Source organism: Dama dama, chromosome 14, assembly GCF_033118175.1.
Source record: "Dama dama isolate Ldn47 chromosome 14, ASM3311817v1, whole genome shotgun sequence".
NCBI lineage: Eukaryota > Metazoa > Chordata > Mammalia > Artiodactyla > Cervidae > Dama > Dama dama.
This window is the reverse complement of record NC_083694.1, coordinates 64,641,775-64,655,735: the sequence shown is the minus strand read 5'-3', so window position 1 is coordinate 64,655,735 and position 13,961 is coordinate 64,641,775. Positions and strand designations below refer to the sequence as shown.

Genomic DNA, 13,961 nt, shown 5'->3' with positions numbered 1-13,961 from the left:
GGATGATATGGGATAACTCAGATGCTTGCCCTACTTCAGGTCACATGGTTGTTCATCTGGAGAGACAATTAAAAAAAGTGTTAGATCTTAGCAGGACTCTCTGGAATAATCAGAGAATCCAGGTCAAAACAATCCACCCTCCTGATTTAGCAGGTCTCTTTTGTTATTGGTATTCTGCTTATTGATAATGGAATAGAAGACAGGATTGAGATGGTTGAGTTCCATCTTGGATGGTGTAAAGAAATGCTACACTCTTCCAAACAGTCCAGGTTAAACATTCTACCTAACTTTTGCGATGGCCTTTTCCTTCTTCAAATTACCTTGATACAAGACTTCTGGGCCTTTTTCACACACGCCCTGGATGGACATTTGTATATATTGCCTTGATGCTCAGCATTCCAAAGCATTAGTAGACAAGAGCAGATGCAAGGTAAATGCATAGGAAGGTGAATGAGTTAAATGCGTAGACAGCTTACATCATATTCCCCAAATGTCAGTGGGTCTGAGAAGTAGTAAGGTAGCTCTTGAACTGGAGGCTAAAAAAAAAAAAAAAAAAAAAAATTGTTGACTAAAAAAAACGCACAACATAAGAGTTGCAAGTTAAGTTTTATTTGGGGGCAAAATGAGGATGATAGCCACGGAGCCTTTCAGACAGCTCTCAGAAGCTGCTCCAAAGAGGTAGGGGGGAAGGTCAGTGTATATGTGATTTTGGTGAAGGGGGAGTGTATGCAATTAAGAACATTATTTTTTTTTTTGCAGAAAGTTTCTGCTAGTCACAAGGAGTAGTCATCACTATGAAAGATTTAAGGATTTTAGTGCTTTTCTAGACATGAAAAGATACAAAAATTTGGTTCATAAAATTGGCTCCTGGAAATGTCTAACTATATGCAGACCTGTTCTGCCAGATTTCCTCAGAGCACAGAGCACTTCATTTCTGCTCTCTACTCTGAACTTCTTGCAGGGGATTTTGAAAATCAGCAGTAACAGCTGCACATGATTTAATCCTTGTAAATATAGATGGCAAATGCCAATTTGTAATTCACGGGTTTGATAGTTTTAAGTTTTCATTTACTGCTTTTTGGTAGGTACTTGAATGAAAAAAAAATTTTAAGTTGTTATTAAATGTTTAATAATTTAAGCATATTTGAATACTCTTAAGGCAATACACACTTAATAAATGGCAACAAAAGCTTTGTAGTCAACTGCATTAGCAGCATAGGGAGGTAGAAGTAAATTGAATGAAAACATTGACTTTATTGTGTGTGTTACTCCCTCAGTTTTCATCATCTAGTTTTATTGGAACATTAGCTATACTTTGGAGATTGTTGGAGTGCTTGTTTTTAAGAAGATTTTACATTAAAAGCTTATGTGGTATAAAGGGATTCTTAATTAGTTGAAATCTAGGATTGATATCTTATAATATTTGGAAATTTCTGAATCAAGTTTGAGGTCATATGTTTTAAACTATTACTCATTTCTAAACAACTGAACTCTTATTCTTCTTTGTATTTTTAGGATTTGGAAACATCTCACCACGCACAGAAGGGGGGAAAATATTCTGTATCATCTATGCCTTACTGGGAATTCCCCTCTTTGGCTTTCTGTTGGCTGGAGTTGGAGATCAACTAGGGACCATATTTGGAAAAGGAATCGCAAAAGTGGAAGATACATTTATTGTGAGTATGATAGCCATTTAACTGCATATGTTAATTGTCTCATTTTTCAAAAATATTATAACTTTTCTGTTCACCTCACATATAGTTAGATGTAAGTTATTGGGTTTTCTATAACAATTTACATGAACTTCTTTTTGCAAACAATTCACTGTATAGTTGTTTTTATACTTCTCTGAATGAATATATTAATGAATGAGAAAAAGCAAAATATACAGAAGTAGAAATCTGACAGTCCTGGGATCAAATTCCAGATGTATTGTATCCTAGCTATATTCACTTAAGCTAGTTATTTTACCCTTAAATCTCCATTTTGCCATTTATATGAATAATAGTACTAATGATGAGGCATTACTCTGAGATTTAGAGATATTCTAAGTGAAATCTTAACATAGCTAGTAAACCTTAATCCTTTGCTGAAGGATTGAATAATATACAGCTAACATGATAAAAGGGATCTTATAACTTATTTTAATAATGTTGCTGATAGAAATTTAACTACGGTATGTAATTTAGTAGGACCAAAAATAATATAATGAAGATGCTCATGGGCATATGCTATTCAGTAGAAAAAATAAATGAAAATGCTCTTAGAATTTTAAGTAAAAAATAGTAATAATACCATGGTGATAAGCTTTTATTCTTGAAAGTTATGAATGAAGAAAATAATTCTGTTAGAGAGTGAGATTATAGATGATTTGTTACTTCTGTCACTAATATTATGTTTTATTTTTTATTTGATAATGTTTTATCTTTTCACAAAAAGTTCAAGTATTTAACTATTGATGAAATAAGACCACTGAGTGTTAGATTTTCAATTGAAATTATAATTCGCATTTTAACATTAGATATATTTCATATGGGGACTTCCCTGGTGGCTCAGCAGTTTAAAGATAGTGCCTGCAATGTAGGAACCACAGGGGATATGGGTTCGATCCCTGGTTTGGGAAGATCCCCTGCAGGAGGGCAAGTAACCCACCCCAGTATTCTTGCCTGGAGAGTGCCAGGGACAGAGCAGCCTGGCGGGCTACAGGCCATAGGGTTGCAAAGAGTCAGACACGACTAAAGCGACCTAGCAGGCATGCACGCATGCACACGTTTCATATTAAGTTCAGAGGTGAAACAGTGTGGGTTCTCTGAGGGCAGCTCTGGCTTAGAGGTGCTGAAGACTTATCGTTGTCTACATGTCATGTCTTGTATATTTAGTTGTATAGCTTAAGGTCGTAGAATAGTGAAACGGCTTGTCTAGTTCACATGCGAATCAACTGTGGACTTTAAGTCTGCTAGTATTTTGCTTTAGTCAATTGAACAATGATAGGAAAATGTGGTAGGAGAGGGGAAAAGTTTCCATGAAGTTAATGATTTTATCAATTATCAACAGTGGATATTTATGCTTCAGTTTTCTCAGTTTTCATATATTTCTAGGTTGTCTTTGGCCCGAAATCAGTTGTTTGCTTGTAGAATAGAAACATTTCAAAAGTAGTTCAGGTAAACAAAGAATGATGTAAATCTGAAATTTTGTTCTCTGAGCAAATGTTATGTACTTTAGAAAGTATTTTACCTGTTGCAAAGCTATATAAAAGTAAAGTAGCATCATTATTAGCATTGGTTGTTTTCAGTTATTCATATTATGCCTAATATATTTAAGTAAAAACAATTGAAAATTAATTATAAAAGAATAAAATGCCATTCTCATTTGCTAATTTGCTGATAACAGTGTGTATAGGTTATATGCATAAAATAGATAACCAATGAGAACCTACTGTATCGCTCTGGGAGCTCTCCTCAGAGCTCTGTGGTGACCTAAATGGGAAGGAAATCTAAAAAAGAAGTGATGTGTGTGTGTGTGTGTGTGTGTATAGCTGATTCACTTTGTTCTACAGTAGAAATGAACATAACGTTGTAAAGCAACTATACTTCAATAAAAAATAATTTAAACAGTATATATAGGTTAACTTTGCAGGTACATCAATAATCGATATCAGTCAATTTCTCTCTCTTAGTATCTCTCTCCCCCCGCCCCCTCTGTCTCCCTCTCTCATCCCTAGAAGTGGAATGTTAGTCAAACCAAGATACGAATCATCTCAACAATCATCTTTATTCTGTTTGGCTGTGTGCTCTTCGTCGCTCTGCCTGCAATCATATTCAAGCACATAGAAGGCTGGAGTGCCCTGGATGCCATTTATTTTGTGGTTATCACCTTAACCACCATTGGCTTTGGTGACTACGTCGCAGGTAAGTTTTTGGAGATACACTGCTCTCCTAACCCTTCTCCTTTAGTTAAACTTTTTCTCTTGGATTTACAGACAACACAGTGACTCTCTTCATTTCCCAGGGCTGTCATAAGAAAGTACCACAAACTGGGTGCCTTTAAACAAAAGAAATTCATTTTGTCATAGAAGTTCAAAATCAGCGTGCCAGTAGGGGCAGGGTCCCTCTGAGACTGGTAGAATCCTCCCTTGCTTCTCCCAGCTTCTGGAGGCGGAGAGCATCAGTCCCTGCTGGTCCTCAGGTGGTAGCTGCATCACTTCATCTCTGCTTTCATCATCGTATCATGTTCTCCCTGTGTCCCAGTTGCTGTGACTGAATTTCCCTCTTCTTATAAAGACACATCGGATTAAAAGCCCACTCTACTCCAGTATGAATTCATCATAACTAATTGTATCTGCCAAGGGCCTTATTTCCAAATAAACTCATGTTTCAAAGTGCCAGGGTCCGGACTTCAGCATGTATTTTTGGAAAACACAGTTTCATCCATAACAGTGACAGAGCCAAAAAAATTAAAAAAAGAGATCATTCCATGACAGTGAAGGTCAGCAGAAGGGTACCGTTGAATATTTATTTTTCATTCTATAAAAGAAATTTAAATTACTGTCTGTTCAGAGTGTTATAGTACCACTCTAATTTCAGAAACCACTTATCTGCCTCTTATTTATTTTTTTAGTGGTACAAGAATTCAAGTTTAAATTATCTTTGCTCTTTTTTACTAGGCCTTTCCATATCTTAGTTTTTCCTCCCAGTTTTCTTGAGAAATAACTGACATACATCACTGGGTAACAGCAGGATGGTTTGATTTACATAGATCATGCAATGACGTGATCACCACAGTCAGTCCAGCTAACATCCATCCTTCTAATGCAGTCTGCCTTGGTGTCTGGGGTCCCAGGGTGCTTCAGCCCCACTCCCATGTCCTAGGATTCTCTCAGTGGTGTCTTGTCCTTGAATAGTTGCTAGTTTTTCTTCTTGTGAGCAGGGAGCGAAGCCAGGAACAAGCTAGTTACCATCTTGGTAATGGCACTCTCATATTTTAGTTTTAGAAACACCTCAAGCTTTGGAAGATGTGCTGAGTTACTTAAAACCTTCTTTTCTCTGAGATATTTATCTCCTGTAATTTTCAGTTCTAACATCAGTGTTTTTAATCTTTTTAGCAATTTATCCATATTTTAAAATTCATGATTTTAAGACATGTTTCCTTTTTCTATGTATGTTATTTCTGTTGCTGTTTGCTTTATTGTTTTATCTCTTAGATCTTATATCATTTCGTTTCTCTTTTCCTATTATATTTTCTCATTATTGTTACTGTTCAGGGACTGCCCCACTGACTCAGCGGTGAAGAATCTACCTGCCAGTGGAGGAGACTTGGGAGACATGGGTTTGATCCCTGGGTTGGGAAGATCCCCTGGAGGAGGAAATGGCAACCCACTCCACTATCCTTGCCTGGAGAATACCATGGACAGAGGAGCCTGGCAGGCTATGGTCCATGGAGTCACAAAGAGTCAGACATGACTAGCACACACACACACATTATTGTTCTAACTCTAGTGTTAAATAAATTATAGTAATAGTGGTAAAAGTAATGTAGTAATTCTCTGTCATGCATCATTTTGACCAGCTCCTAAAAAATCTAAATTTTTCTTTAAAAAAATAAGTTTGAAGTGTTAGAAAAACATGCTCATAATCATTATAGTGGGAATGTGCTAGTAAACGTCCCAGAATAGACTAAGTAGCCTAATTTAATTTTAGGAGGGTTTTATACTTTCGAGTTGTTTACTCTTCTTTTTTGACTCAAACTTCTTACTTAAATATTATCTGAAAAGAAAATATGTTGTGTAGCTTTATAAAAATTTCAGAGAAGGCATCTGTTTTTATTATTTGTTAATTACAGTTTAACTTGGCAAAACCCTACTTTCTGGGGAATGTATAATATCTTTGAAGACAGGGATGTTTTTACAAGCAAAGATTTGCTTTTGGTCAAAAACAGTACATTCACATCTCTGTGCTGGATGGGAAAGGATGGAGATCTTTTTGTATTCTGATTAGCAAAATGCAGAGAGAAGACTCTCAGACATTTGTAGGTCTATGTTGGACAACAAGCTTTTGTCCTAAAATAACCATTTTTCTACCTTTCATTAACGTCACAGATATAGTTTGCTTAAGTAGAAGTGGAAAGAGCTTTAATGTAGCAGAAAGTGAGACATAGGGATGTCATGCAGAGTGAAGTGAGTCAGAAAGAGCAAAACAAATATCGTATATTAATGCATATATGTGGAATATAGAAAAATGGTGGAGATGAACCTATTCGCAAGGCGAGAAAAGAGATGCGAACATAGGGAATGGGTGTGTGGACACATGGTGGTGTGGAGATTGGAATTGACATATGTGCAGTGCCATGTGCAAAGTAGATAGCTCGTGGGAAGCTGCTAGATAGCGAGGGGGCTCAGCTCTGTGCTCTCTGCTGACCTAGATGGGTGGGATGGGATGGGATGGGGAGGGGGTAGGAGGGAGATCCAAGAGGGAGGGGAGATGTGTGTGTGTGTGTATGTATATAGCTGGTTCACTTCATCGTATAGCATAAACTAATACAGCATTGTAAAGCAACTGTACCCCAATTTAAAAATAACATTATACTTGTTGTGTATAATGTTGTGTATAATGTTAAGCTGTGTTAATCTGAGGCTATTGTGCGTGTGTGCTGTCATTTCAGTTGTGTCCAGCTCTTTGAGACCCAATAGCCTGTAGCCCGCCAGGCTCCTCTGTCCATGGGGTTCTCCAGGCAAGAATACTGGAGAGGGTTGCCATGCCCTCCTGCAGGGCATCTTCTTCACCCAGGGATCAAACCCGCATCTCTTGCGTCTCCTGTTTTGGCAGGCAGATTCTTTACCACTAGTGCAACCTGGGAAGCCCAGCCTATTGTACCTTTTTGTAAATATAATTAGCAATTATTTTAATTATAATTAAATTATGTGTAATATAATTAACCAGAGGTCTTATAGTAACTGTGGAATATATAGGTATTAGGTGACAAGTCTTCCATTTTCAAGCCAACAGCCTTGTATTGCACATGTAATTATATCCTATTTAATTTTTAGTGTTTTAAGGTAATGCATAGTTATGTTTATTAATGTATTTATTTTTCAGCTTTATTGAGGTGCAATTGACAGATAAAATGTAAGATATTTAAAGTGCACATCGTGGTGTTTTCATATACATATATTATACATTGTGAAAGAATCCAATTGATTAATACATTCCTCACCTCACTCTAGGCTTCCCCAGTGGGTCAGCAGAATCTGCCTCAGGCAGTAAAGAATCTGCCTCAAGGTAGGAGACACAGGAGATGCAGGTTCGATCCCTGGATCATGAAGATCCCCTGGAGAAGGAAATGGCAACCCACTCCAGTATCCTTGCCTGGAGAATCCCATGGATAGAGGAGGCTGGTGGGCCATAGTGCTAAGGATTGCAAAGAGTCCATCACAACTAAGCAACTAAGCATGCACGTCTCATTTATTTATTTGTTTGTTTAGTGGGAACTTTTAAGTTCTTTTATCTTAGCAAGTTTCAATGATATAATATGGTGCACATGTTATTTTAAATATGTGTCAGTCCAGTGTGAATGTCAGAGTCTGAGACTCTCTAAAAAAAACAAAACTTATAAATAAAAATGTGGGTGGAATCCTAAAATAGTGTTATATTTGTGACCAAAGTATAAACCAGCTTAGAAGAAAACAAACAAATATTTTTACTTTATGGTTTTGTAGAAGATGAAAAAAGTTAGTTTTTAATTTCCCTTAGGATACCAACACTCTGAAACTGGCTGGATTGTGTTAGTCTATTAGTAGCTGCTCTCAGCTGTCTGAAAACATCTTGTGTATTAGTGGGAATCCTGAATACAGAATCATGGCCACAGTGTTGGAGGGGAACAGGGGAACAGAATATTTGCATGGCATTAAAGCTGCAGTCCATGGGGTCGCTGAGAGTCAGGCACGACTGAACGACTTCACTTCGCTTTTCACTTTCACACATTGGAGAAGGTAATGGCAACCCACTCCAGTGTTCTTGCCTGGAGAATCCCAGGGACGGGGGAGCCAGTGGGCTGCCGGCTATGGGGTCGCACAGAGTCGGACACGACTGAAGCGACTTAGCAGCAGCAGCAGCAGATACAGTTTAATAAACATTGTTATTATTACTAAGGTTTTATTTTATTATACTGCTTTGAACCCGTTATTTTAATATAGTGAAAAATGGTAGAAATACACTTTGCAAACAACTTGCAAAGGAATTTAATGTGTTCAAAGTGACAAACGCTGAGAAAATTAGAGAAGCAGAGTGGACACTACTCTTGTTGACTGATCTCTGTCTCCTTAATTTACGTATTCTGTACCTATTTTGGTCTTTGTGAAACTGTAGAACCCTATTCCTAGTCCTGTAGTCTTTACATCCTAGATCTCTGTGCCCAGGGAGCATTTTTGGATTGAAATGGTGGACAAGGGGGAAAGATGTGGCAAAAGCTGCCTAGGAAATGTGTGCCCTTTGTGAGAGTCTTTGGGAAAAAAAATAATTGTGAGTTTTTTAAAGGATCTTGGAAAATAACTGCTATAGTTAAGTAGAATGCATAAAAATAGTCTTTCCTTCTGGGTACCTTGTGACAAGTAAAATTAGCCTCTAAGTTAAAGTGATGACCCCATCTGGGAAACATCAGTTGTTTACTTTTTAGAGCCTTCCCTCTTGCTATTAGATGTCTCTACAGATAGGATTCTCACTTAATTTTTTTATGTTTGCCAGGAAAAAGCAAGCAGCATTGCTCAAACTGGAACCTTCTCATCTTTCTATTAGACTGTAAATCTCCAAAGAAAACAGAGATGTACTTCTCTTAATAGACACCCGCTGTCTGATGCCTTTCTCAAGTCTGCAAATGCTACTCCAAATGGGATTAGAATTCAATTATATTTTTGTATTGAACTTCTTTGAAGACAAATTTAAAAACATACACTTCAAACCATGGTGTTATTAAAGCAAAAGGAGTAAATTTTGGAATGTGATATCTAAATGTTTAGGATACAGGTTGTAACATTGCTATAAGTATTAGGAGCATCTCAAAAGCAACAAGAGATGATGTGATGTGGTAGTTCAGACAACTCTGAGGCTGAGTGCTCATCCTCAGGGAGTGAGCACAAAAATCCATGCAGCTAGACCTTTTGCCATGGGAAGAAAACAGGTCAACCCCTGTTGCTATGTATTTTTATATGTCATTTTTTACTTTTTATTTTATTTTTTGGCTTTAGATCTATTATGTTGCTATGGTCCTATCATTCTTTTTTTGTTTGTTTGTTTTTTAATTTGTAATATAGCTACCTTTGATTTCTCAGATGGTAAAAAAAAAAATCTGCCTGCAGTGCAGGAGACTGGGTTTGATCCCTGGGTCAGGAAGATGCCCTGATGAAGGGAATGGCTACCCATGTCAGTATCCTTGCCTGGAGGATTGCATGGACAGAGGAGCCTGGCAGGCTACAGTCTATGGGGTGGCAAAGAGTTGGACACGACTAAGCGACTAATGCTCTACAAAGATATAGCCACTTTACAGTGTGTGGTGGTTTCTCCCGTACAGCGGAGTGAATCAGCCACACATATACATGTATCCCTGCTTCCGTGGATTTCCTTCCCAATTAGGACACCACAGCGCGTAGTAGAATTCCCCGTACTATGCAGTCGGTTCTCATTAGTTGCCTGTTTTATATGAGTGTGTATATGTCAATCCCAATCTCCCAGCTCACCCCACCCCCTCCTCTCCCCACTTTGTATCCATGTATTTGTTCTCTACATCAGTGTTTCTATTTCTTCTTTGCTAATAAGATCATCTGCACCATTTTCCCAGATTCAACATAATTTCATATTAACATCCACGTCTGTCTGCATCTCTGCAAATGGCACAAGTTCTTTCCTTTTTATGGCTGCTTACTTTTCATTTTTGTGTATCATGATGTTCATGATGTAATCTATTAGAGCATAATTATTTCTAATTCATAAATAAATGTAAATTTACATTTGCACCCACTGATCCTTTTCACTGTTGACTATACTGTATCAGAGGCATTTAGCAACTACTAGTAAAGACTAGTATATTTCAGAGTTCAGCTTTCTCTGGGTATGTGACTGAACATAAGAATTCAACATTTAATAGTTTTTTTTGCAGGAAGAACTCCCCCAGCAATTTTCAGTCTTACATTTATGTTTATGGAAGAGTATAATTCTTCCATACTGGCTGGTTGGTTGTCTTAGTAATTTGTGTTTACTCCTTCCTGATGGCCTATTTTGTTCTTTTACTAATGCTCAATATTCTAGAGCTAAAAAGACCTGGGAGCCACAGGTCCATTGCAGCACTTTTATTATACATATGAATAAACAGACCCTCTATTGCCAACTGTAATTCACAGAGCAACTCTTCCTAAAAGATAAGAAGAGAAAGTACACTATTTAGCAAAGTATCATTTACTTGATTTTCAGTTCAGTTCAGTCGCTCAGCCGTGTCTGACTCCTTGCGACCCCATGAACCGCAGCACGCCAGGCCTCCCTGTCCATCACCAACTCCCAGAGTCCACCCAAACCCATGTCCATTGAGTCAGTGATGCCATCCAGCCATCTCATACTCTGTCGTCCCCTTCTCCTCCTGCCCCCAATCCCTCCCAGCATCAGGGTCTTTTCCAATGAGTCAACTCTTCGCATCAGGTGGCCAAAGCATTGGAGTTTCAGCTTCAACATCAGTCCTTCCAATGAACACCCAGGACTGATCTCCCTTAGGATGGACTGGTTGGATCTCCTTGCAGTCCAAGGGACTTTCAAGAATGTTTTCCAACACCACAGTTCAAAAGCATCAGTTCTTCTGTACTCAGCTTTCTTTACTTGATTTTAACAATGTCTATAATAATTTGTAGTCAAATTTGTAGAGGTAAGTTAAGTGTTACTTACTCAGTCATGTCTGACTCTGTGGCAGATTCCTCTGTCCTTGGAATTCTCCAGGCAAGAATACTGGAGTGGGTTTCCATTTCCTTCCACGGAATCTTCCCGACCCAGGGATAGAACCCAAGTTTCCTGCATTGCAGGCAGATTCTTTACTGTCTGATCCACCAGGGAAGATTGGTAACAATTATATTTGACAGTTTACTCTTGGTTTCCTATGTTTTATTTCTTAACTTTTGTCATGTTATTTTTCATTTGATGAGAAGTCTGAATCGATAAATTATTAAGTCATGCTTGCCTTATAGGCCGAGAGTTAGATCTCATTAAAATCTAAGAAGTTATATTAATTATACAGAAATGTGTGAAAGATTGAGCTTACTTACTTAGGCTTGCTCTTTTGTTGAACCACTGTATTATACACCTGAAACTAACATAATGTATGTCAATTATGTATCAGTAAAAAATTAGTTGATGATTCTTCAGGAGTGAAGTCAAGTAATTGCCTAATTTAATATAATGTAACGTTATTTTTCAAAGTTAGTGTCCTCTTTAATTTATACTGTTAGGACTAGAGTAAGTCATGGAAACCAAGAAGTGCATTTCTATGAACTGATCGACATTGCCCAAAGAAGTCTTTTTGTTCTTGTTTAGTCTCTAAAGTCTTGTGTGATTCTTTTGCAACCCCACGAACTGTAGCCCACCATACCAGAAGTCTTCAGCAACACTCTTTTGTAAGCCAGGTTAGTTCATAAGAGGCAATATGATTGAGTGAAAGCCAGATACAAATACATAGTTTCACAAAGCGATGTCCTCACATTAGCTACTTTTCTAATAAAAACCAAAAATTTTAACCAAAAGTTTAGATGTATTTTAAGAAACCCTTATAGTTGATACTGTGAAAACACATTTTCGTTCTGAGCCTAAATTTACTTTGCCATCCAAATATATATTCTTGGATTTGATCAGTGAAATTTAGGATGTTTAGTTGAATAATGAAACTTTTTTGTCTCACATGTAGTTTTGAGTACTTACTGGGTTAATCAGGCTTTAGGCTTAATGCCATATGCTTCTCTAAATAGAAAAAAAAATTGGGAAATTAAAGCAGGTAAAACTGTCCTTCCAGTGCATTTACCTTTTCAAAACTTTACAGATTTTAAGTTATTGAATCTTTTGTCTTCATATTTTTTGACTTGGGAACAAAACATATTTGTTTATCTCATATTAAGAATCAAGTTTTCTTGGAATTATGTTTTCAAACTCATTGGAAATGCAGTTTTTGTAACCAAGCCATTGCTTTCTCTTATAACCAAAAACATGACGCATTTAGTGAAGTGCTCAGAGCTTGTTTAATGGAAGATGATTTTATCATGAAAACATATTAATCTCCATTGAAAAACCATGACAAGCTTTTTTTGTTCCAGTTTGTCCTAATAGACAACTTTGAGAAAACAGTTTCTGATGTGGTCTAAATGTTTTTCAACTATTCAAAGGCCAGGTATTAAAATTGCTATTATTGGGCTGATCACTGAGCAGAGATTTGCCAGGAATTTAGCAAATGACATGGAAAATACCTGATCAGAAGTCAGGTCAACTGAAGAACAGTCAGTTCTTCAGCACCACCACAATGGCTCAGAAAAATTTCTCTGACTGAAAAGAGAGGGCTTACGTGACTGTTAGGGAGATGCCTTATAGTCATCATTCATATGTGCATTCATTCTGATGTTTAGTGAGCATGTATTGTATATTATATAACTGTGCTTAGCACTTAGTGGTAATGATTGCACTAGGTCCTATTCCTATGGGACATAATGTTTGAAATCCAGGAGTAACAATTAAATAGGAAACCGTTTTCTCTTCTTGATAGTTCTATGTGTTAAAATGGAAAAATTCTGCAAGACATCTGGTCACCCCCTGAATCAGCTGGTGACTCTCAGAGAACTCAACTCATCAGAAAACTGAGAGCTATGTGTGTAATTAATTAAATGGGCTTAGACCCAAACAGATCAGAAGTTAAGGACTGTGGGCAAACCAAGGAGTTATTTAACTTCTAGGATTCAAAATGGATATATAGAAGAATTATAGAACACATGGGAAAAAATGACAAAGAAAACATTTAGTGATTGACAGTTAATTCTTAGTGAGCTAGGCAGTAAATTGTACTGACTTTAATGAAAAAGAATATGTAGACTTAAAGATAACTTGTAGACATAACAATTATGTACATCCTATATCCTATAGATTTCCATCCTTATAAAGGATGAGTAAGACAATGTGTTGATTTTTCTTTCTTTATGATCATGAGACTGCTGTTTTTCTGATGGCAGTTTCCCTAGTCTTAGATCAAGTACCTATCAGGAAATGGACAACTTCTTGAGTGCTGAAATTGAAAATCCCCAAATATAGGTTCAAATGCTAGAGAGATTTAGTTACTTTTTTGGTCTCGTGTTTTTTTTTAACTTGATAGCATAGGAAAAGTTTGATTTAGTGGGTGAGCTGTTGTTTAATACTGAAGTCATATTTTCATTTGTAAAAAAGAAAACATAATTTGCAACATTATTGAAAGAGCCTCTTAATTCTTGATGCATTAAGAAATGACTTTATTAAGTTAAATTGCTTTACTATATAAAAGAAAATATACTAAAGCAGAAAATAACTTTTTGCCCCTTCATATTAAGACAACATGGCTGTGTGTCATGCTAAGTCACTTCAGTCATGTCCAGCTCTTTGTGACCCCATGGAGTATAACTCGCCAGGCTCCTCTGTCTCTGGGAGTCTCCAGGCAAGAGCGCTGGAATGGACTACCATGCAACTTTCATGAATAAAAAGAAAGTCAAATGTACCAAAAATACTGAAATCCGTATTTGATATCTATATTAAAATACAGACCCTTGTAAAACATGACCTTTATTTTCTTTAAAATAAAGTTGTATATTTTATCTATATTTTATAATATATATATTATTTTAGAAAAGCTGAGGAGAAGCATGGAGTTGGATCCATAATGGCTAAATCATTCTTTAAATCCTTATTTGTAAATATTCTGTGATTCAGCAT

The 13,961-nt window shown here is 36.9% G+C and overlaps 1 protein-coding gene across 3 annotated transcripts in view; it reads left to right on the top strand.

The window, feature by feature from the left end:
* KCNK2 (potassium two pore domain channel subfamily K member 2) overlaps nt 1–13,961 on the top strand; it is a 121,596-nt gene that overhangs the window by 66,056 nt on the left and 41,579 nt on the right. For all 3 annotated transcript variants that reach the window (XM_061160951.1, XM_061160949.1, XM_061160952.1), the window contains exons 4-5: nt 1,516–1,676; nt 3,722–3,908. In XM_061160951.1, the coding sequence (XP_061016934.1) occupies nt 1,516–1,676; nt 3,722–3,908 (348 nt within the window). The remainder of the gene's footprint in view (nt 1–1,515; nt 1,677–3,721; nt 3,909–13,961) is intronic.